The 26,659-nt window shown below is 35.1% G+C and overlaps 1 protein-coding gene across 15 annotated transcripts in view; it reads right to left on the reverse strand.

Annotated features, from left to right (window-relative positions):
- Window positions 1–26,659, reverse strand: part of Grik2 (glutamate receptor, ionotropic, kainate 2 (beta 2)) — a 696,482-nt gene that overhangs the window by 309,766 nt on the left and 360,057 nt on the right. For all 15 annotated transcript variants that reach the window (XR_001779464.2, XR_003948597.1, XR_001779465.2 and 12 more), the window contains 3 exons: window positions 19,084–19,227; window positions 16,223–16,330; window positions 892–1,005 (listed from right to left, as the gene is read on the reverse strand). Coding sequence is in view for 12 of the 15 variants with exons in the window: in NM_001111268.3 (NP_001104738.2) it covers window positions 892–1,005; window positions 16,223–16,330; window positions 19,084–19,227 (366 nt within the window). In the remaining 3 variants the exon portion in view is untranslated. The remainder of the gene's footprint in view (window positions 1–891; window positions 1,006–16,222; window positions 16,331–19,083; window positions 19,228–26,659) is intronic.

The raw sequence follows: 26,659 nt of genomic DNA on the forward strand, positions 1-26,659 counted from the left end.
CATGCCTTCAGTTGTGACATCTATTTTGTTACTAAAATCCAAGAAGATTGTTTCTTCCCAGCCTGATTTACCACTCTTCTCAGATATAGGTATTATGGCTTGTGAGTATTTATTAGGGTTTCCTGAGACTGAAGATTCAGTCTTTTCTGGCCAAGGAGACAGAATGGCCAATAGTAAGCTATCTAAAAAGTAGGTAATACTGACTAAATAATCTAAGAGCTCCTACTTATTCTAAATTTAAGATCCTCCTTTGCAAATGTCATGAGAGACCATAACTGGCAATTCAATTAAAACATGGAAATACAATATTGGTTAAAAAAAATAGCTACCTTATCAGCATTAATTTAATTATGGTGGTAGTAAAAAAAGTTTCTAATTTGAAAAACATGCTCCATTATATTTCATTAAAGAAATTAGTGAAATGAGGGCTATTACTTCAGCTGAAAACAATGAAATTGAAACAAGATTATAGCGTAATTATTATAGAAAATATTGAACATAATTGCTACATACTTTGAAGTACATTTTCTGCAAAAGAACAGAGTTTGTTTGGCCATTAATTTAACTACATGTATCTGCATGTCTATTTGTTTTCAAATCCTGACATGGTCAATTTATCAACACTAACAAGTTCTATGAAAATGTAAAAATTTTCACTAATACATGAAGCTGCTTTATCACTAGAAATGCCCCAAATATTAATATGTCTTACATTACTACATTTTAACAAAATTCTGACTGAGCTAACATTGTACTTTTTCTGTTACAGTAATTGCTAAGTGACTATAAGATATATTGCATTTTATTCATTAATATTCCCATTAAAATGTATTTTTTATCTACACCCATACAATCAACATTTTTCTAAAACAAAACAAAACAAATACTTACCAAAATGGTGGTAACAATCAAAGAACGATTAGACAATGAATCTGTAATATTTGCTGGCTTCCCTTTCTGACTTTCTGTCATATTCAGGCCACTGGATGGATCCCAAGTCCCAATCTATAAAACAACAAATGTACATTCCATATCATCTATCAGATACCTGTGAGAGAGTGCTACAAAGGAAAGTTACAGTTACTAACACTGTTCACCTCTGCAGCATGTGTGTTCTCATTGAAGTATAGGCTGTGTTCTTTAAGGATGATTCACTGTGCTGAGAAATCTGTCTAGTGACATTAAAGAAGAAAATAATACACCATCGTGCCTCCAACCATGTGGGAGATTCATTTTCCATTTAAAATTTCATTCTCTAAGAAGAAACATGTGTGATGGTACATCGGTAGCTTCCAGAAAGTTATGAATAGAGTATATCCTTTAGTATAATGGATCTTATCCTCTCATTATAAAGAGAGCATTCTACATCACAAGCAAAGCAAAAAAAAAAAAAATACAAGGAAAGCCTTGGGGATTCAGGATAAATTAATAAGTATCTAGTTGATTAACCAGTGTTTCCTCACGTTCTCAATTTAAACAGATTTTTCTTTAACTAAATGTCCTCTTTTTTTCTTTTTTTTTATTAGATATTTTCTTCATTTATATTTCAAATACTATCCTGAAAGCCCCCATACCCTCACCTCGCCCTGCTCTCCAATGTACCCACTCCTGCTTCCTGGCCCTGGCATTCCCCTATACTGGGGCTTATGATCTTCGCAAGACCAAGGACCTCTCTTTCCACTGATGGCTGACTAGGCCATCCTCTGCTGCATATGCAACTAGAGACACAGCTGGGGGGGGGGCGGGGTTACTGGTTAGTTCATATTGTTGTTGCTCCTATAGGATTGTAGATCCCTTTAGCTCCTTGGGTACTTTCTCTAGCTCCTTCATTAGGGGCCCTGTGCTCCATCCAATACATGACTGTGAGAATCTACTTCTGTATTTGTCAGGCACTGGCACAGCCTCACAAGACATAGCTATATCAGGGTCCTGTCAGCAAAATCTTTCTGGCATATGCAATAGTGTCTGGGTTTTGGTGGTTGCTTATAGGTGAGGCCATATACATTTTGTGTGCAGATGTTTTATCCCATTTAACACAGTGGATGGAATGACAAAGTGGAATATTCGGTGGAATATATAAATATAAACCTTCACAGAAGGCACAGGTTGGTTGTTAAATGGTAACTAAAAGACAGTATTACTCCATCAGTGTTAATCATCAGTAAAGAGAACATAGGAGGTGTGGATATAGTAATTCTATATTCCTACTAGTCTAAACTTTATGATAATCAGTAGTAAAATTTGCCTTCCATATCTACTAGCCAAATATCTAAATTAGTTTTATAAAAGAACAGCAAAAATTTCTCCTAAAAATCAACCTCTGGATATAAACAAAATAACATTTGAAGTGAAAATGACTTAGCAGACATGATTATTGTCTACATAAATATCTTATCAAAGAGCTTGCAACTTGATTGTGATCGTTTTACTTCCGTCATATTTTATTATATACACACATTTTCTTCTGATTTTTTTCAGTAAACTTTTAAGCTTGTATTTTTAAATTGAAGGTGTAGAAAACTACCTATTTTCTGTTAATTAAAATAATTTATATATTTATACATAGCATTCTTATAGCTTTATATAAATATAAGCTTTACTATATTGTTTGAACACTGTAGCTATAAATATAAGACATTAATATTCATATCATTTTTGAGATATCTTAAATGATTTTTCCAATTTTCTCATGATAATTAAATTTTGATTATACAAATAGCTATATATTCTCATTAAAGTATTCGTGTCAATAAAAATATTAAATAATTCAATAAAAGAAAGAAAATGCAAAATTTTCTTTTTTATTCTCAAAATAAATTACTTGCTAGCAGTTATATATCATGTCGATCATAAAGTCATAAAAATGGAGTCTGTGCTAGATATCTGGGCATGGTGGATGATAGAGCATAAAATTAGAATGAGGGCTGATGAATTGCTGAAGTGTTTCAAATATAAAATTGTTAAAAGTGTTCTGTAGGCTGAACAAGATATGTCTCAAATGTTATCTCATAGTAACTTTTTATCTGTGGTTTATAATCAATTCCTGGAGCTTAATTTTACCCTTAGTCTTATTTCTTTTTATCTCTATCATTGAGTAGTCAGATCTTAAACCCTGTTATTCTATTAACTAAAGTATTAACAACTATGATTTGCCCACCTCACAACAGCATCAAGAATGGCCAAATAAAACTACTCATGTAAAGCAAAGCCTAATTAACTTAGTGCTACGTTACAACAACAACAAAAAAAATGTTTCTTGCTGGGAAGATAGCTCAGTAGTCAAAACCACGCACTACTGCTGTACAGGACTCAGTTTAATTTTCAAGCAACTCAAAACTACTTGTAACACCAGCTCCATGGAATATTATGTCCTCTTCTGGCCTATACGTGCATGTACTCATGAGCTTGCTCCTATCCTTTTCATACACCCACCTAAACACATATTTTTTAAAAATAAATTTTATCAGAATAAAAGGCAAGAAACTTTCTTTGTGAAGTTACTAGTAGCTGGATAACAGATCAAATAATACACATTTAAAAAAGATAATTATAGACACATTTCTCTGAATGATGTAAAAAATTCAAATAAGTAAATTAAACTCATAACTGGGTATGGTTGCACATTCTTTTACTGTCAGCACTTGGGAGGGAGTGTCAAATGCATCTTACTGAGATGGAGACCAGTTTGGTCTACAAAGTAAAGTTTAGGCCATCCAGAACTACATATGGGGATTGAAATTAAATTTTAAAAAAATCCTAAGAATTAAAACACAGACAACTGAGAATCACTTTTACAACTTACTCAATCTTCTTTTCTATCAAGAAAATACACCTTGAAACTGCTTTTATATTTAATCTTACACCTATCAGGACGGCTGGGATCAATAACACAGTTGATAACTGATAACTGATATGGATTTGGAGTATGGGGAAACATTTGTTCATTCTGATGAGAGTGCAAACTTGGACCACCACTATGGAAAATACTGTAATAATTCCTCATAAAGATGACTAATATCAAAAGAAATTATTACAGATGTAGAGAAAAGGAACTTGGATATAGTTATTTTGAATGCTATCTGGTGGAAGCACTAGAGAAATCAGTATAGAGGTTCCACAAAAAATTATAAAACATACATTCCATATGGTCAATTCCAAATTTGAGTATATATCAAATGACTTCATACCCTACTCTAGAGATACTTACTCATCTAGGCTAATTTTGTTTTACTCATAATAGCAAGGAATAGTAAGCAGCCATGATGTCCATTGACTAATAGATGGATAGTAAGAATGCAGTATATTTATGCAATGGAATATTACATGCCAATTAAGTAAAAAAGATCTTATGAAATTCACAGGTAAGTAGTTGGAGGTAGAAACAATCAGAATGAGTTGACCCAGACACAGAAATATAAATTCCTGTTTTCTCTCATCTGTGGATGTTATCTTTGAATCTTCAGATGTTTGTGATACATTTGGTTACCGATAAAGGAAAAAACAAAAATTGACAGGGATCATAGAGAGATATATATAATGGAAAGAGACTGAATGCACTAATATAAAGAGTTAAAGGAGAATATTGCAACATAGACAGTTCAACTAAAACAAGAGAACAAATTTTTTGGAAGAGGAAAGAGGATAGGATGAGATAAGTAACACTAAAGACACTTTTATAAAGACCTATGGAAAACTACTGCTTTACTAATTAGAAGCTTCATATATAAATTCTTTTTTTTTCTCCTTTCATATTGCTGAAGTTATCACATGGTAAGAAAACAGTACTCCGATGAATCAAGTGGGTATAATCTGAAAGCTACCCTCATGCTATCTAGTTCCAGTGGCATCTAAAAGTATGATGCAAACTGCCAAAGAACAGAAACAATTAACAGTTCTATGTGGCTGCACCACTTATGAGGAACCTGGCTAGATATTACTAAAGTTGTAGCGAGTGACATTTACATATAGGTGGTAACTACCAGCTGTCTAATTGGACTTGAGATCCACTCAACATCGATACAATCATGCCTGATACTAGAAACTTAGCCAACTTCAAATTATGTTACACCAGCATAAATTTACACCTTACCAGCAGATAAGTGTAGCTAACACTCCCCATCAAAACTTCCTCATACAAAAGGGAATATAACATAAAAATGGACACACACACACACACACACACACACACGCACACACACACACACACTCACACACACACACTCACACACACGTGGAAGAAAATGACTAAAGCATTTCAAGACCTGAAAATGAATGGAATTAATAAAGAACACAAACTGAGGGAAATCTGGAAATGAACCCTTTAGGAACTTAAAGGGGAACTTCAGAAAACAGCCTCAACAACCAAATACAAGACATGAAAGGAAGCATCTCAAAAACTGAAGACATAAGAGCAGAATGGGAAAATCGTCTAATGGTCAACTTTTCTTTAAGCACCCCAACAGAACTCTACTTTCTTGGAGGCTGTCTGTCATGAGAGACACCAAGTACGTCTCACTTTTAAACCCAATGCTCAGGACTGACCTGAAACCACACCTAACAGCAGTAAGTTGTACCCCATACCCTGAGCTCCATTTCCTGCTCTAAAATTCTGCCTGCATTCATGAAGGCCTGCCAGAACCAGGGGCAACCAAGTAAGACCCAAGCTCTTGCCTGCCATATTCCCCTAAAACACATCCCAGCACCTGAACTCAGTTTTCCAGCCCATCACCCACAGTGCTTTCTTGGAAGTCAGCCTCAATCAGGGACCCCCGATATTGGTACAAGTACTAGGGACCCCAGAGGCAAGCTTGTTATCCAAAATATGGGTTTTAAAGATTATTAGATTTAGATGATAATTTCTGGGTTTATCTTTGTTAGATTTTTTTTTTTTTTGGAAATGTTTTTTTTTTTTCCCTTGGTTTCTGTTTCCTCCCTGTATAATAGATCGAGTAACCTAATGTAAGCAGTATCTATCCATGAATCCAGCCAACAGAGGTAATACAAAAAAAAAAAAAAAAAAAAAAAACCCTCCAACCCAAGTAGGTTTATACCCTAGAAAACACAGCAAATAAATGATCCCATGCTAGCAAAACCAAAGAAAGTTATCACACACACCCCCCCCCACACACACACACACACATAACCAGCAGAATTACTCTAAAGATAATAGGAATTAACAATCATTGGTTGTTAATATTGTTCAATGTCAATGGACTCATTTTCCCAATAAAAAGACACAGAATAACAGAATGAATGTGAAAACAGGATCCATCATTCTGCTCCATACAAGAAACATACCTTAGCAATAAAGATAGATGACATTAACTCAGAATAACAGGCTGGAAAAAAGTTTTCCAAGCAAACATACACAAAAACCAAGATGGAGTAGATATTCTAATATCTAATAAAATGGACTTACATCAAAATTAAACAAAAGAGTCAGGGAAAGACATTTCATACTCATCAAAGGAAAAATCCACCAACATGATGTCTCAATTCTGAATAACTATGCCCCAAGTGCAAGGGCATCCACATTTGTTAAAGAAACATTACCAAAGCTTAAATCACATATTAAACTCCACATATTAATATTGGGAAACTTAAAAACATTCTCATCTCACCAATGGACAGGTCATTGAGACAGAAACTAAACAGAGTAATAACAAAACTATTAAGCGTTATGAATCAAATGTACCTAACAGATATCGACATAACATTTAACCTAAACATAAAAGAATATAATTCTTCTCAGCACCTCATAGAGCTTCTCAAAAACTGAGCATATGCTTGAACACAAAGGATGTCTCAAAAGATACAACAAAATTGAAACAGTTCCCTGCATCTTATCAGAACACTATGCTATGGACTAAAGCTAGACTTTAACAACAGAAACAATATAAAGTCTGAAAACCTATGGAACTCAAAAAACTCCTTATTCAATGACCATTTGGTCCAAGAAAAAATTAAAGTCTCCCCAGAATTCAATGGAAACTAATGCACAGCATACCTAAACATATGGGGCATAATAAAAGCAGTGCTAAGAGGAAAGTTCATAGCACTAAGTGCCTTCATAAAAAAATTTATGAGATTTCATACTAGCCACTTAATAGCAATTCTGAAATAACTAGAACAAAAAGAATCAAACACATACTATTGAAGATTTCCAAAAATAATCAAACTCTGGGATAAAAATTAATAAATTTAAAAAAAGAAAAATACAATCTACAAAACTAAGAGATGGTTCTTTGAAAAAAATCAACAACATAGACAAATTCTTAGGCAACCAAATTAAAAGACAAAGCCAAAATACACAAATTTTTAAAAAGTCAGAAAAGGAGGATATAACAGCAGATAGTGTGAAAATACAAAGAATCTTTAGGTCTTATTTCAATAGCCCGTACTCCACAAAATTGGAAAATATAAATAAATGGAAAATTAAAATAAAATGGATGATTTTCTTGATAGATGCCCCTTACCAAAGTTAAATTGAGTTCAGGTAAACAATTTATATAGGTCTATAATCCACATTTAATAGAAGTTGTCATTAATATTCTCCCATTTAAAAAAAGCCTAGGGCCCATCAGTTTTAGAGCAAAATTCTACTGTATTTTTAAAGACTTTCTAATACCAATACTCCTTAAATTAATCTACAACAGGACCAGAAGGAAAACTGCAAAATTCATTCTATGAGGACATAGTCACCTAGATACCCAAATCACACAAGAACTAAACCAAGAAAGAATTTTAGACCAATTTCCATAGTGAATATAGATTAAAAAGTACTAAATAAAATGATCAAAACTCAATGGTGAGACCACATCAAAAGCATCATCTACCATAATTAAGTTGGCTTCATAACAGAGATGCAGAGATTACTCAAAATATGAAAATCCATTAAGTTAATCTACAATATAAACAAACAAAGAAAATGGAAGAAATAAAGATACTTCTTGATAAAAGTCTTAGATCAGGGATAAAAGATGCATAGCAAGCACTCTAAAGGCAATATATAGCAAGCCAATAGCCAGCATCAAATTAAATGAAGAGAAAATTTAAAACAATTCCACTAAAATCAGGAACAAGACAAGGCTGCCCACTCTTTCCAGACTATTCAATATAATACTAAATTTTTACCTAGAAAATAAGACCACAGAAGGAAATCTGTGAGGTTACTAATTGAGAAATAAGAAGTCAAAATATCACTATTTGCAGATAATATGAGAGTATATAAGTGACCCCAAAATTTCTACTATGGAACTACTATAGGTGATAAACTCCTTCAGCAAAGTGTCCAGATACAACATTAACTTAAAAAAAAAAAAATCAATAGCCCTTCTTCATACAAATGGTAAACAAGCTGAAAAATAATTCAGAAAACCAACACCTTTAACAATTGCTATAAATAACATAAAATATCTTGGTAGAGTAATAACCAAGCAACAGAAAACATGTATAACAAACTACAAGTCTTTGAAGAAAAAAATTGAGAAGATATCAGAAGACATAAAAATTTCCCATGCTCATGGTTCAGGAGGATTAACATAGTAAAAATGGCCATCTTACTAAAAGCAATCTACAGGTATAATGAAATCCCCATAAAAATTCCAACACAATTCTTCACAGACATTGAAAGAACAATACTCAACTTCCTATGGAAAAATAAGAAACCCAGGATAACTAAAGCAATCCTGTACAATAAAAAAACTTCTGGAGGTATCACCATCTCTGGTTTTCAGCTGTACTACAGAGCAATAGTAAGAACAACTGCATGGCATTGGTATAAAAACAGTGTGTGTCTACATATATAAAGTAATATGAAAGTTTCCATGAATTTCTGGGTCAAGACATGATAAAATCTAAATAAGAGACAAATTAAATGTTTATTATCTGAAAATAAATACATTAGATTGAATGCAGTCAAAGATTCAAGCTCAGTTTTGAGTATGTTGAAGATCACTAGGAAAAAAAATCACCATTAACAATTATTTTCTACTGTGAGGCAAAACTCAGTTCATGAGAAAGTTATAGGTCACTGCTGCCATGGGGACTGATTATAATATTATATAATGTGATGAGGAAGATAAAATTTTCTTTAAACCATATATCTAGATTTGATCTTACAAGTGGGTAATTAGCCATAAAGTACAGGACAACCATGCTACAACCCACAGACACAAAGAAACTGAGGTAGTAAGTAGGTGCCCATGGAGGATGTATGAGTTTCACTCAGAAGGGGAAACTAAATAATCATCATAGGTGGATGGAGAGAAGGAAGTGGGTAAAAGAGTAGGTGAGGAGGGCGTTGGGGATGGGGTTCAGGGTTAGGGAGAAGAGTGGGAGAGAGGGCTGTGAGTGAGAAGGGAAATCAGTGTGGCAGGGCATCTCTGGTTACTAGCTGGAGGCCTGGGGCAATAGAGGATATGGGATGTCTATTGGGGTGAACCTAGTTGAGATGTCTACCAGAGTGGGATATAGAGATTGAATTTGGCTGGCCACCTCCTGTACCCAAGCAGGGCTTCTAGAGAAGGTAGGGGAACATCAGTGCACCCACAAAGCCTTTAACCCAAAATTGCCTTGCCTACATGATGTACAGGTATAAAGATGGAACAGAGACTGAGGAAACAGCCAACAAATGACTGCCTCAATTTGAGACCCATCTCATGGGAGAGAGCCAGCCCCTGACACTATTAATGATACTGTCCTATGTTTGCAGAAAGGAAACTAGCACATTTGTCTCTTAAGAGACTTCTTCCAACAGTGGATAGAGGCAGATGCTGAGATCCACTACCAAATATCAAGTAGAGTCCGGATAGTCTTCTGAAAGGTGGGATAGAGGTGAGGAAATTAGAGGGGTCAAGAACACCATAGGAAGACTGACAGAGTCAACAAACCTAGGACCAGAAGGGCTCACAGAGTCTATGCCACTAACCAGGGGGCATGCAGGAGTTGGATCTACACTCCCTACATATTTGCAGCAAATATGCAGCTTGGTTTTCATGTAGGTCCCTAACCAAGTGGAGTGGATCTGTCTCGGTTTCTATTCCCTGTCATGGGATCTCTTTCCTCTTACCTGGACTACCTGATTGGGTTTCAGTAAAAGAGGATGTGTGTCCTGTTAGAACTAGATACTCCAGAATGGGGTGGTACTCAAGCAGGCCTCCTCTTCTCTAAGGTGCAGGGTAAGGTACAATGTGGGGAGAGAGAAGGGAGGGGGCTGTGATAGGAAGGTAAAGTGGAAAAAAGATGAAAAAGGAAAAAAAAAAAAGGAATGAGCACTTTTCCATAAGAGATGTAAAATTCATTAAACTTCTTCATGAAACAGTTTGAAACTGTAGTGAACCTTAAACATGCACACATGAAAGCTCAGGAAGGGAGGGTTTCATTGCTGCTGTTACCCTGTCCATGTATTACAGAACACTTGAGCTTCAGACACGGGTCTATGAGATACAAATGTAAGTGACCTTGGGGGTATAGATACAAGAGGTAGATACTGTGAAAGTAAAGAATATTTATATTGAAGTAAAGTTGCAAATAAAACATAAGCATGAGCGGGCCTGTAGAGTGATCAACTGTGAAGAATACTTGCTGTTTTTCCAGAGCACACAAGTTTGCACACCTGCCCACGTAGCAGGGAACTCACAATTGCCCATATCTCTAGCTTCAAACTACCTGATAGCCTCTTCTAATATCCTACAGACACATATTCATAAACATGAATAAACATAAAAGTCATTTATTTGTAAATTTAAAATGACATTAAGTTTTAAAATTATAATTATGGCGTTTCCCCCTTCCTTTACTCAATAAAAAACTTTTAAAGTTAAAGTGAAAATATGATCTATTGTAATTGATTTATTAATATCCTATATAACAGTTACATATTTTATTATATTTATATTTATAGAAATTCATCAAAATTTTACTTACATGATAAATAAAATTAAAAAATTCTTAATTTCATAAACTTTGGTAAAGCTCTGTCCCATATCTACTTTTAACTATCTCATATTTTTAAGAGCTTCCCTAAGAACATGCAAGTTAAAAATTGATTTCATTATGAAACTATGACTTACATTGTAATATTTCATATTGCCCAACATTTCCACACACTGTTATACAATAGCTGGTAAAATAAATGTTTTGCTTTCACCACTTTACTTTTCATAATCAGTATATATCTATATACAAATTTAATTGTAATGAGATATATTAATAAAATATATTCAATTTTAACAATTTATATTCTAAAGTTGGAGAAGTATGAAGGTTATTTTCCTTGGTATATATTTTAATGTATGTATATGTATATATGTGTGTGTGTGTCTGTGTGTGTCTGTGTCTGTGTATATGTGTGTGTGTTTGTGTGTATGTGTGTGAATATATATATATATATATATATATATATATATACAGTGAAGTTATCCAGAGTCAAAATTTGCTATTTAAGGAAAAATAGAGCTTAAATGTACCTTGTAGCCCAAATTAGAGTCAATTGTTCTTTTTCTGATAAGCAAATAATGTATAAGAAATGAATGAGTTTTTAACCTTGGAAAACACATGATGTTGTGACTACAGAAGAAATACTAATAAAAATAGCCATATGATGAAGCTAAGTGACCTTATTACTTGAATATACCTTCTGACAGTAGATTTTGCTTTAAGCAAAAATGCCTATTTTCCTAATAGTGGTAACTATTTTGTTTAGTTCACAATAGAAAGATGTCTTTTGCTTGTGGTATCATTAGCTCTTCAAAAACTTGTTTGGTGTAAAGCTTTGCAACATTTTGATGTAAATGCAATTCTTTCAAATAATATTTAAAATCATTTTAAATAAATTTATATATCTATTTATGTGTTTTTTCTTCTGAAAATTGTGTTTCCCAAGCTCACTTCAAAGAACAATGCAAATTAATACTAAGTACTTTCAGTTGTACATCAAATTCTAACTCTATTTTCTCCAACAATGGACATCATTTTATTAAGCTTGAAGACATTTTACTATTCCTTCATTAATCAAACTTTTGTCCCTTAGTGATTTTAAACATTTTTTTTCTCCCTCCAAATGACATTAGGAATTCTATTTCCATATTGAACATGCAAACAAACAATGTCAAAATATTTATGATATTTTGATCCGGGACTTCTGAATCAAGCATTGTAGAACTCATATAACATATGTAATGGTCTTCAGAGAATGTTCATCATCCATTCCACAAAATTCTATAAATGACAACTTCCCTATGTGCTGACAGTTTTGCAACTTTCAAGTGTGTCAAAAAATGTCTAATATGTCTAAAATATAAACAACATCCAAGATGCTCATTTCTAGTTAAATATTTTCCTAGTTTCTTATGGTAGCAACCTCTAACCAAAGAATACTTGAACACTCCTCTTTTTCAAAATAGAACATTCTAACTCTGTCTGCCTCTGAGTTCTGTTTAAGAAGATAGCTAGATTTCTGTATAGATCACTAAAAATAATAAAAGAATAATATGGAAATTTTGTTCATTGCAATAAAGAGAAAAATCTATAAAAGACAAAATGTTTCTATATCCTCAATGAACATTAAAGAGACAAGTACTTAAAATATTATAATTAGCTGTCACATTTTATATTTGTGTAGTATGCAATCTTTTAACTACAGACATCACCTCACCTGCATTATAAAATCCTTAAATCCATTGAAAATGCTGGCCCATAGTCTTAGGTATCTGAAATGTTACTATTGCCATTTTCTCTTCTCAATGTAATTGCAAAAGATAACTCTTTCTCAGACATTGGAGTAAATTCTTTGAGTGAGGGAAGCCACAAGTGTTTAAAAAAACTGCTTCTCAACTTTCCTACCGCTGTGATCCTTTAATTCCTTTCTTGGAGTTCTGGTGACTCCAAGCATTAAATTATTTTCATTCTACTTTGTAATTGCAATTTTGCTACTGTTATGAATAATAATGAGAATGTATTATATGCAGAATATCTAGTATATGACCACAAAGGTATCATGACCAAGAGGTTGAGAAACACTGATTTAAACAACAGTATGGCCAATATATTTTATGAATCACCTGTCTGGCTGTTGTGGTCTGATGGATGGAATCTGAGGATAAGAACTAAGATGCTTTTAGGACTGCATCATAGCTATATTTGTAGAAACATGCCCTGAATATAATGAGAGCAATGAATGTATTAATATTCTAAGAGCATTTTGGATGCACAGTAGACAATATGTTCTTTGTTTACATCAAAATAATTTAAGTATCAAAAACTACCAGTCTTCACCTTCTTAATCCTGAACAGTGAATATAAGACTCTTGCACACACACACAAAAATTATCTGATTTATTGCCTAGCATAGATAATGTCTGGAATGGTAGCCAATGTCCTCTGCTCTGATTGAATGAAGGCACCTTCTGCTGATACATTAAGAGAGGTGGTATTAATTATCTTTCTTAGTCTACTACTGATCACAAAGGGTTCTAATTAATGCCTCTATAAAATACCTTGGAAGATAGGAAAAATTTATTTTCACTGTCGTTATTAGTGCCCAGTGCTACGCGCACTCCAATGAAGTCTGCTTGGCAGGCCGAGAGGCCTGGAAGCACTCACAAGGCAAAGAGTTTCAAGGAAACTCAACCTCCTGGAACCTTGGCATTCTCATAACCCATATACTCATACCCTATCCCCGTGTTAGTCTGGTGTATACATCCATGTGCTCTCTTTTAGTATTATTTTATTATAAGTGTTTTTAAAATTGAATTCTGACATAGCTAAGCCTTCGCCAGTGTTCCAACATCCCAGAAAATCCTTGAAGCTGACAAACTTGGAATTCAGTAGGAATTCAGTAAGAATGTTATCTATTCAGCAGCATTCAAATTTACTTCTAGTAGAGATGGTGAAACTAATTAGGCATTACAAAGAATGGAGCTGGAATAGCTCAGGCTGGTCTGCACAGTGTTTACTTGGGACAATAGCCAGTCTTACCCAGACAAGGGAATTCACAATGGCCTAGTGAATAGGAGGGTTTACCATGAAAGAGTTAGGGAACCACCCTGAGACAGGTTTCTTCAGTAGGCCTAAAGAAACAGCATAATCAGGCATTTACTAAGAACCCCTGGTGGTGGGCTTAACAATAGACTAGCATTATACCTGGCTCCCTTCTTAGTGGCAGCTGCCTGATCCCTGACTTCTTTTGATGTATATATTCCTTTTGTATTGTGTCACTGTAAGTCAGCGGATGTATCTTGCCTGGTTTCTTGTAGCTCTTCTGTATAAAAAGTATGATGCTCAACTTGAAAAATTATATTCATATTCTCCACAATCTCTCCTGTTGATTCTGTTTGCCATTCATTCGCCAACCCCTTGTCCACCTGCTACCAGAGACCTGTTCTACACAGACAGGTAAAAAAAGTGTCTGCGGCAGCCCAGTACCCTGATGATATTACACTTCTCTTTCTCTTTAATGAGAATTTATTTGTTATTTCTGGATTATATAATTGTAAACCTAATAAATGCGGGTTTATTTTTCCAACCAAATATTCTAACCAGACTCATGTTTCAGAAGTTATCAAAATGTATTAATTACTTTGCTCAAATCAATGTTTAAGGTTGGCTCACAGTTTGAGGTACAGTTCATCATAGTGGGAAAATTGGGCAATAGGAAAATGAGATATCTAGTCTCATTGAATCCAGTCAGGATGCAAAGAGAATGGTCATATTTCAGCTCACTTTCTCCTCTTTGACTCAGGGTGGGAATGAAGCCCAGTGTATAGTTATGCCTACTTTTATAGTGACTCTCTTATCAAAACCTTCCAGAAAATATCCTAAACGTCATTCTTAGAGTTTCCCACCCCAAAGGTAACCCCAAGCCCTGTCAAACTGACAGCCAACATCACAAGTTTACATTGAGAATCTCAAAACAAAAAATGTGTTTGGGATTAGAGATAGGCCTCATTCGGGAATTGACTGACTAACATGAAAAAAGAAAGCTTCATATATGGTCTATAGAACAACATAAGTTTAGCATGATAATACATGCTTTTAAGAACTCAGAAGAAGGCAGTAAGATCAGAAGATCAGTGTCTTTCTCTGTTACATAGTGGTGATTGAGGCCAGTTTGCCATATATGAGATCTGTCTTAAAAGAAAACAAACAATTCAATTAATCTCTAAACTCTACATAATCTCAAACAGTTCCAATACAGTTCATGATGCTGTTTTTCTGAAATTCAAGCCAATCTTTTAACCATATGTACCTATAAAATAACAAACAAGCTGCATAGTTCTAATATATAATCATAAAAAGGAAAATCATTTCAAAAGAGAGAAATGGAAACATTGTAAAGAAAAATGGACCAAAGCAAGACAGAACCCTAGTGTGAGAAAACATCCAATTCTACAAGTCCATATCCAGCATTGGGGAATCATGATAAATTATGACAGTTCCCAAATACTAAGAAGACCCACCTCTCAATGCTTTGTTGTCTGTATCACTACATTTTACTACCTCTCTCTCATGCTCAGAATCTTGATAAAAGCTGTGAGTAGATTATACTGTCTAGATATTTCTTCTGCAATTGAATTAGAGTATTTTAAAGCCTCACGGAACTTCTTAGAACATACACAGAGAGCAGTCAGATATCCCTTCTCAGTTCCTATTAGATTCCATGTTTCTCTCTGAGAGCTCATAAGTCAGAAAGAACTCTATATTCATATTTACCTTTGCATTATAACCTATCAAAATTCCCCAATAATGTTCTATTAAGCTTTATATACAGCATTTTAGTCATATACACAAAAATGAAATGAATAATTTTTTTAAAAACTAAATATGCTTAGTCTTCAATCTTAGTTTTCAGATATTGGACTAATATATTGATGAATTATAGGGAAACCACTTAATAAATTTTTAACATAAAATGTGACTTTAACAAAGATGTCTTATTTTTATCAACAATATGAACTAACAAGTACCTCATGAGCTTGTGTCTCTAGTTGCATATGTAGCAGAGGATGGCCTAGTCAGCTATCAATGGGAGGACTTGTGAAGATCATATGCCCCAGTACAAGGGAATGCTGGGGCCAGGAAGCAGAAGTGGGTGGGTTGGGGAGCAGGGTAGGGGGAGAGTATAGGGGACTTTCAGGATAGAATTCGAAATGTAAATGAAGAAAATATCTAACAAAAAAGTTTCATAGGATGATTAAATATTGAAAAAGAAGAGTTCACATACCTTCTCCAGACCTTCTTCCTTGAGACTGATCACATCCAAATCAAAATCTGTTCGCAATCCATTGGTTTTGTTAAATGTAATTCTGCCTGTAAGACCTTCCCAATGAGCCTGGAGAACAAAACAAAACAAAACAAAACAAAGCAAAACAAAATAAAGCAAAACAAAGCAAAACAAAAGACAAATACTCATAATTAACAAGAAATATTTTCCATGATTACTAGGAAACAAAGCTATTTTCTTTACTTCTCATAAATTATATGGAATCATATTTTAAGTGTATTTTGTCTTGAAATGTGAAGGGTTTAATTTTCTCTTCAAAAACTTCCCAACTTGAATAAAATGTTTAGCTTATATTATCAGTGTATGTTTCTATGTTTTTCTTTAGATATATTAAATGATTTTGGTTTATATACTGAAATTTAATTAACAAAGAAAAATACTAAGGTATTGTATATGATCTATTGAATATATCACTCAGTATTATTCAAAATTATAATTGATTCTCTAAATTCATGACAGTAATAAACTTAATATTGTGAAAAACATGGAACCCACAAGAGTCTATTATACTTCTTCAGCTAACAATCTTCCCTTAATATAAACAATGTTATATTCCCTGAAAAGGAAAAGAAAAATATTTTATAATTATATTATATCAGTTATAATGTCTAGAAAAGATATTCTCAATGAAATGTGAGGTAGAATATAATCCCTCCAAGGTGAGTAAGTGGGTACACTTATTTTAAATAAAAATATTTTCCTATTTTGTCTGGTATTTAGCAAAATGTGTATATTTCCCACTAAATGGCAGCTGGAAGTAGCTTGGAATAATAATTACTTGAAAGTTTTGATTGCTGCAGCACATGTATGCATTTGAAATATTGTATACCAGTAGCCTAAAAATACAATTCTTAAAAGTTTAAGGTTAATAATTTAATAGCAAATGCAAATGAATATCATTTCTACACTAGTTTTTAGTCATCCTGTTTGCCTCTTTGATACTAGTGTGCAGGCCTTTTAAATGGTTTTCAACTATTAAATTACAAATGAAATAGAAAACATGGTTATGATCTGTGTCATATTACAATATGTATCCAAGACATTTAAACATATAATAACTGCTTTAGAAAACAATTGATCCAATTTCTTCAAAAGAAAAAGATGTTCAGATGATAAGTTAAAAGTTTAAAATAATATAACAACAGATAAAAGAATCAGAAACCATCAGATTATATATATACAGAACAGCAAAAGGAAACTAGGGAGAGACCTGTAAAAACCTAAGAGCCCAAAGCAGGCAAGCAATAAAAATTCTCTAACATACTCAAGTTTAAACTTCCTAGCAACCAAAGCAGAAAGGAAAAAAAATGATGGTATTATAATATCAGGGTTCATATTTTGGAATCATACAAGCTGCTCGTGATAAACAGCCTCTCTTGGTATGGAAAACTGAAAAATTTCTCTTGTTGGTCCTCTTAAGAGGAATACCGTGATTTAGTGGACAAAGCTCTCAATTACACCCCACAATAAATACAGTGGGGAATGTCATATAGCTGTTTCTTTCAGGGCTTGCTGACACACATCACAGTCATAATGCTCAAATGCTGAGTTCAGAAAAATCAATTCTTTCACTAGAGACTTGTGATCTATGTACAGAGCTCTAAGAGTGCTGAGTGTTTTAAACAAGAAGTTAATATAGACTGTAAAGAAACTAATAAAGATCATGTTCTTCAGGGAACATCAGAACCCCTGAGTTTGATAAACATTAGAGAATGAAAATGCATGGAAACTTTAACAATATTGTGAGATTCGTATTCATGATCCTATTTGCATTTTTTATTCCATGATAAAATAGATGGTTAAGCTTAAGGCAATGGTGAAAATTCTTAAGTGTACCAATGCCTGACATTGTTTTAATAGCTAAGACAATGGACCATGTAAACTTTTATTTAAGAGGAATGTGTTAAGCAAACAAAGGATTTCCCTTCTTAGGAGGAAGAGAAAATTGCAAAAGAAAAAAATGTGTGTGCACATATGCGTGAGTGAGTAATTTTCCACTTGTTTTTCCTACTTCAGGCTTGGTCAAAATCAAAAGAGACAATATATTGTCATAAGCATTACTCGATTACCCATTGTGAGGTAAATTTTGTACTTTGTGAATCCATACATTATTTTTATTTTCGCGTTTCAAAGTGATAGGAATTAAACTTGGCCCTCGTATACACTCAGCAAGCAGTCTGCCACTAAACTACATCCTGGCCCTTTTACATTCATTTTTAATATGTAATATAAGTTGAACAATTGTACAGGTTGTTTCATATAGTTTTATTGATAAAATAGCTCTGTCACACATATTAATTTTAAATTTATTGTAGCCTAAATGATGCTCAAATTAAAACCACATTTCAGTTTATTGACTAAAATCTAATAATTTTTATAATCTACATCTCTACTTAAATAAAAAGTCAGAAAAACAATTTTTCTAAAATAAGTCTAATATCAATCAGGCTCTTAATGGGTCATAGGCTGCATTTGTTTAGGTCATCAGAGACATGTTGATGGATATTGAACTTATTTACGACTAAAATAATACTTCTTACTTAGTTGTCTCTTTGTATTTGGTTTGTCCTGTTTGGTTGTTATCTCTGAAAGCTTGCATTTTTTTTTTAGGAAGAAATTGAGGGGATGCGAGTTTGTGAAAGGAGATTTGGGGGGAGTAGGGAGGAGTGAAGGGAAGGAGAACTGTAGTTAGCATATATTATATGAAAGAAGAATCTATCAAGAAACCAAGTTTCAGTTAAAAAATAAAATTGTGTGCTAGCAGAACTGCACTGTCCTTATTCAGTCTTTTCTCGACTTACCTCTTTAATTAGGCTCATGAAGCGAGTCCCAAAGCGCCAGGGTTTGTGTCGATTGCATTGCAAGGAGCTGACTGTCATCTGGGGAAACTGTTGGACAGCTACAGACACAACGTGCACTGCATCATACATCAGAGCAGCATCAGTCTGGAAGACAGAGAAAGGACATACATGTTCATAAAAGCACAGCATGCAGAAAATAATGGGACAAGAAATGTTAGAGAAATGTTAGAGAAAACACAATTTCCTCTATATTCTGTGGTTCTCTGAGATAAGGCATTGTGACCATATTACCACAGCTCTTTTAGAACAGTTGACCCATATGACCTTTCTCTCCTAACTCAGTACGACCCTGCTATTGCCTTTTTAGCTGGAAATATATAAAGACACTTTATTGGTCTTCTCACTTTATCTTGGTCTATCTTACTCTGTCTCACCACACACACACAAGTATGTTAGATGAAATTGTGACATTTAGAATGATTATATATCTCACATATTATTTATAGAAGTAAACAGTTCTCCTGTGCAGAAGGAAGAAAAGAGATTTTTAAAAGAGAGTTACTTTTAAAAGCTTAACATATAAGCCCAGATCTTGTCTTCAGTCTATTTTCAAATATCCATTCTCAGTCATGATGCATCATCCCACAGCCTGAATCTCAGTATATGTGTTAATCCCTTTTCAAGAACCTAAGCTTAATCTCTTATGATGTTTTCTTCACTCAAAATTTCCATATCAATAAAAGTTCATTTGGTTTTGTAAGTAAAATGAATATGAATTTTACTTTTCAGCACCTGATCAAGTGACCTGCCACTTTGTGAGTCAATGATGAAAAATAATGCCTATAAAACTCAACAAACAAGAGGTTCAGTGACTATCAATCATTCTCTTAACAGGACTCTCTCATTACATGTTTGGGATCTATACCAGATCTCATACCTACAGGAGAGGGACACACTTGCAGGGATAGTAGCAGTGAACTTTGAGCCATCTGTTTGGCATGCTTTAGAATAAAAGCATCTATTTCCTTTTCCCATTCACACAATTAGTGGGCTGTGAAATGAATTCCAAACTGAATAGGAACCCCGTAGATCATATTGTGTGCCACAATACAAGACAAAATGAGGAGACTATTTTTTGGTTCAGAAGGATCCTAAGAGTATTACTATAGGAAAAATAATATGGCTAAACAGCACACTGCAATATCAGAGCAGAGGAGCAATCATTTTGACATTTTTAAGTCTTTGAGAAATATAAATTCATATCAACAAACTTTGTCTTATAAATAACAAATGGTTAATTTTGCATACCACAATAGTGGCATGGTAGTAACTAGAAGAATGAATTTGATACAGCATACCAAATATGACCTTGACAATTATACTGTTTGGTTGGATCTAAGTTAACATCTGATGAATTTATCACATATAAGGCAATTCTGACCCTAGGAGTCATTACCAAGTTTGAAAATTGCATCTTTTCTAAAACATCATGAAATCTTAGACCATACACCTGCTGAGAAAGGCAGACAAAAGTGAAAGCTTTAGTGTATTACTGGCAGGCTAGTTTCACAGCATCATCACAGAAAAACACCTTACAGTATCAAATTTTCCTAAATTCAAACTCGATTTCCTGATGTAATGGTCAATATTGTCAACATGGCTATACATTAAGTCTCCTAGGAGGTAGGCCTTGGGGCATTTTGTAAGGGAGGAGGACATTTCTAACTGTGAAAGTAAACATAATCTGATTACTGTTGGACAGCTACAGACACAACATGCACTGCATCATACATCAGAGCAGCATCAGTCTGGAAGACAGAGAAAGGACATACATGTTCATAAAAGCACAGCATGCAGAAAATAATGGGACAAGAAATGTTAGAGAAAACACAATTTCCTCTATATTCTGTGGTTCTCTGAGATAAGGCATTGTGACCATATTACCATAGCTCTTTTAGAACAGTTGACCCATATGACCTTTCTCTCCTAACTCAGTACAACCCTGCTATTGCCTTGGTGGGAATATCTCACAGGCTAGCACACTGAGCTGAATTTAAATAAAAGATAAGAGAGGACCATCATTCTCTCTCTTGCATACTGACTGCAGACACAGAAACAGTTGTCATATTTCTGTTACCTCTTTAGCCTCAAGATTTTATGACCATTAGCTAGAAGATAATCTTCCTTTCTTAAGTTGCTTTTGTCCTGCCAATCCATGAGCATGGGAGATCTTTCCATCTTCTGAGATCTTCTTTAATTTCTTTCTTCAGAGACTTGAGGTTTTTATCATACAGATCTTTCACTTCCTTAGTTAGAGTCACGCCGAGATATTTTATATTATTTGTGACTATTGAGAAGGGTGTTGTTTCCCTAGTTTCTTTCTCAGCCTGTTTATTCCTTGTGTAGAGAAAGGTCATTGACTTGTTTGAGTTAATTTTATATCCAGCTACTTCACCGAAGCTGTTTATCAGGTTTAGGAGTTCTCTGGTGGAATTTTTAGGGTCACTTATATATACTATCATATCATCTGCAAAAAGTGATATTTTGACTTCCTCTTTTCCAATTTGTATCCCCTTGATCTCCTTTTGTTGTCGAATTGCTCTGGCTAATACTTTAAGTACTATGTTGAAGAGGTAGGGAGAAAGTGGGCAGCCTTGTCTAGTCCCTGATTTTAATGGGATTGCTTCCAGCTTCTCTCCATTTACTTTAATGGTGGCTACTGGTTTGCTGTAGATTGCTTTTATCGTGTTTAGGTATGGGCCTTGAATTCCTGATCTTTCCAAGACTTTATCATGAATGGGTGTTGGATCTTGTCAAATGCTTTTTCTGCATCTAACGAGATGACCATGTGGTTTTTGTCTTTGAGTTTGTTTATATACTGGATTACGTTGGTGGATTTCCATATATTGAACCATCCCTGCATCCCTGGGATGAAACCTACTTGGTCAGGATGGATGATTGTGTTGATGTGTTCTTGGATTCAGTTAGCAAGAACTTTATTGAGAATTTTTGCATTGATATTCATAAGGGATATTGGTCTGAAGTTCTCTATATTTGTTGGATAACAGAAATGTGGTTTAGGTATCAGAGTAATTGTGGCTTCATAAAATGAGTTGGGTAGATTACCTTCTACTTCTATTTTGTGAAACAGTTTGTGCAGAACTGGAATTAGATCTTCTTTGAAGGTCTGATAGAACTCTGCACTAAATCCGTCTGGTCCTGGGCTTTTTTTGGCTGAGAGACTATTAATAAATGCTTCTATTTCTTTAGGGGATATGGGACTGTTTAGATCGTTAACTTGATCCTGATTTTACTTTGGTACCTGTTATCTGCAGGATCAACATTGTAAAAATGTCTATCTTGCCAAAAGCAATCTACAGATTCAATGCAATCCCCATCAAAATTCCAACTCAATTCTTCAATGAATCAGAAAGAGCAATCTGCAAATTCATTTGGAATAACAAAAAACCTAGGATAGCAAAAACTCTTCTCAGGGATAAAAGAACCTCTGGTGGAATCACCATGCCTGACCTAAAGCTTTACTACAGAGCAATAGTGATAAAAACTGCATGGTACTGGTATACTGACAGACAAGTAGACCAATGGAATAGAATTGAAGACCCAGAAATGAACCCACACACCTATGGTCACTTGATCTTCGACAAGGGAGCTAAAACCATCCAGTGGAAGAAAGACAGCAATTTCAACAAATGGTGCTGGCACAACTGGTTGTTATCATGTAGAAGAATGCGAATCGATCCATACCTATCTCCTTGTACTAAGGTCAAATCTAAGTGGATCAAGGAATTCACATAAAACCAGAGACACTGAAACTTATAGAGGAGAAAGTGGGGAAAAGCCTTGAAGATATGGGCACATGGGAAAAATTCCTGAATAGAACAGCAATGGCTTGTGCTGTAAGATCGAGAATTGACAAATGGGACCTCATGAAACTCCAAAGCTTCTGCAAGGCAAAAGACACCGTCAATAAGACAAAAAGACCACCAACAAATTGGGAAAGGATCTTTACCTATCCTAAATCAGATAGGGGACTAATATTCAACATCTATAAAGAACTCAAGAAGGTGGACTTCAGAAAATCAAATAACCCCATTAAAAAATGGGGCTCAGAACTGAACAAAGAATTCTCACCTAGGAATACCGAATGGCAGAGAAGCACCTGAAAAAATGTTCAACATCCTTAATCATCAGGGAAATGCAAATCAAAACAACCCTGAGATTCCACCTCACACCAGTCAGAATGGCTAAGATCAAAAATTCAGGTGACAGCAGATGCTGGCAAGGATGTGGAGAAAGAGGAATACTCCTCCATTGTTGGTGGGATTGTAGGCTTGTACAACCACTCTGGAAATCAGTCTGGCAGTTCCTCAGAAAATTGGACATAGTACTACCGGAGGATCCAGCAATACCTCTCCTGGGCATATATCCAAAAGATGTCCTAACCAGTAAGAAGGACACATGCTCCACTATGTTCATAGCAGCCTTATTTATAATAGCCAGAAGCTGGAAAGAACCCAGATGCCCCTCAACAGAGGAATGGATACAAAAAAATGTGGTACATTTACAGAATGGAGTACTACTCAGCTATTAAAAAGAATGAATTTATGAAATTCCTAGGCAAATGGATGGACCTGGAGGGCATCATCCTGAGTGAGGTAACACATTCACAAAGGAACTCACACAATATGTACTCACTGATAAGTGGATATTAGCCCAAAACCTAGGATACCCAAGATATAAGATACAATTTGCTAAACACATGAAACTCAAAAAGAATGAAGACTGAAGTGTGGACACTATGCCCCTCCTTAGAATTGGGAACAAAACACCCATGGAAGGAGTTACAGAGACAAAGTTTGGAGCTGAGACGAAAGGATGGACCATCTAGAGACTGCCATATCCAGGGATCCACCCCATAATCAGCTTCCAAATGCTGACACCATTGCATACACTAGCAAGATTTTGTTGAAAGTACCCAGATGTAGCTGTCTCTTGTGAGACTATGCCTGGGCCTAGAAAACACAGAAGTGGATGCTCACAGTCAGCTGTTGGATGGATCACAGGGTTCCCAATGGAGGAGCTAGAGAAAGTACCCAAGAAGCTAAAGGGATCTGCAATAGGTTGAACAACATTATGAACTAACCAGCCCTGGAGCTCTTGACTCTAGCTGCATATGTATCAAAAGATGGCCTAGTTGCCCATCACTGTAAAAAGAGGCCCATTGGACATGCAAACTGTATATGCCCCAGTACAGGGGAACGCCAGGGCAAAAAAAAAATGCGAATGGGTGGGTAGCGAAGTGGGGGGGGGAGGGTATGGGGGACTTTTGGGATAGCATTGGAAATGTAATTGAGGAAAATATGCAATAAAAAATATTAAAAAAAAAAAGACTAAAGCATCACCTGCCTGCCTCCACTGAGGGGCACAGTAACCTCCAAAGGATAAAATCCAGTGAAATGTGGAGGTGATGGTGAAAAAAAAATTCTTTTGTCAAAAATTTTGTAAAAGTAGAAAAAGAACTATTTTCATTAGCTCCAATCACCTTGGATTAGATGAGAGTCTTACAGCTCCAACTGCTTCCTAAATGAGAACTGTCTGTGATAGCAAAGCTATGGTCTAGAGCAGAACTGACCAGTTAATGAGGACCAGATCAAACCCCTTAAGAAATGGCACCAATAACAACCTCTTTAGACCAGTTTATAGTAACAAAATTAGAAAAAAATATTAATCATACCTAGAAATAGACAGAAACTTCACCAGGAATGTGTAGATTAGATAAATATTTAGGTAGATGATAGATAGATAGATAGATAGATAGATAGATAGATAGATAGATAGATAATAGATAGGTATGATAGAAAGATATATAGATGACATTATATATCTATATATGACATATATATCATATATAATCATAACATATCATATATATATTTTGACCTCCTTTCCCACTGCCTTCTATACTTAAAAATAAGGAACATATTAGTAAGTAGAATAGATAAGTAATTAGTTTAGCTCTTATTCATTCCTCATTTCATTGTTCCTTATCAAATATCCATTTTTTAATACTACTCATCTCCTGGAAATATTGAAATAGATGCCTGAGCAAATCCCATTGGAACTAATATTGTGTTGGTCATATTTGTCATTTTCTAGTCAAAAACAAAAAAAATGGTCTAATTAGAAACTGATTTATAATACACTAAAAAGAAAAGATTTCAAAAAAATAAAACTAAGAAGCCTTTATGTTGAATAATTATAAAAGAGACAGTGGAGGCTTAAGTAAAACCAAAGCTTTACTGACACCACAGAAATAAGATGGCTGATCAAGATGGTAACTTAGGCTTGGGCATCTTGAGAGTACTGAAACAAAGGAACTGGAAAGATGACTGTTTTGTCACCATATGAACTTATGTTGGTTCGTTTTAACAACAGAATACTACTCAGGTATCAAGAATGAGAACATCATGAGTTTTGTAGGCAAATGGATAGAACTAGAAAATATTCTGAATGAAGTAACTCAGATCCAAAAGGACATGCATGATATGTACTCACTAATAAGTGGATATGCAAGATACAATCCATAGATCTCAAGAAGATTAACAATGTGAAAGGCCCAAGTAAAGATGTCTCAGTCACACTTGGGAGGGAGAAGAAAGCAATCACAGGAGGCAGAGGGAGGGAGAGAACTGGGTGGGACAGGATAGGTGGAGGGGAAAAGGGGGAACATAATCAGGTATTGGGGGTGGTCAGGAGTAAAGGTCTGAGGCAGAAAGAATAAAACAGGAAACCTCAGGAGGTAAAGTGGGGGGGGGGGCATCTAGGATGTACCAAAGACCTGGGAGGAGAGAGACTCTCAGGACTCAAAAGGAGGGACTTTAGATGAAATGCCCTACAGAGGGAAGAGGAAACATGTAGAATCAATTTTCAGTAAAAAGACATCAAGTAGAATTATGGGGTTGTCATCCCATGGTCAAAAACTCTTACCAAGAATTATTTCTGTCTAAAAGATCTTCTGGGACAAAAATGGAGAAGAGCCTGAGGGAAAGGAGGTCCAGTGACAGGCCCAAATTCAGAGACAGCTCAAGGAGAGGCTCCAAGTTTTGACACTGTTACTGATTCTATGGTATGCTTACATACAGGAGCATAGTATAGTGGTCCTCCCAAAGTCCCAATAAGCAGCTGAAAGAGTCAGATGCAGATACTTACACGCAACCAAAGGACAGAAGCTGGGGACCCATGTGTTCTAATTAGGGCAAGGCTGGAAGAACCTGAGTCAGAGGACTACCTCATAGAAAGACCAACAGTCTCAACTAACCTTAGACAATGAGCCACCAACCAGCTGATCTGTGGCCCCCAAGCACATACAGCAGAGGACTGCCTGGTCTGGCCTCAGTGAGACAAGATACACCTAACCACTGAATGAATGACTTGTGGTCCTAGGGAGTAGGGAGGTCTAGTGGGGTGAAGGAGGAGGTGAGGGTGGGAACATTATCTTGGAGGAGGGGAGAAGGTATGGGATGAGGAACAGTCAGAGGGCAGACAAGGAGGGTGA

Source organism: Mus musculus, chromosome 10 (genome assembly GCF_000001635.26).
Source record: "Mus musculus strain C57BL/6J chromosome 10, GRCm38.p6 C57BL/6J".
NCBI classification, from domain to species: Eukaryota; Metazoa; Chordata; class Mammalia; order Rodentia; family Muridae; genus Mus; species Mus musculus.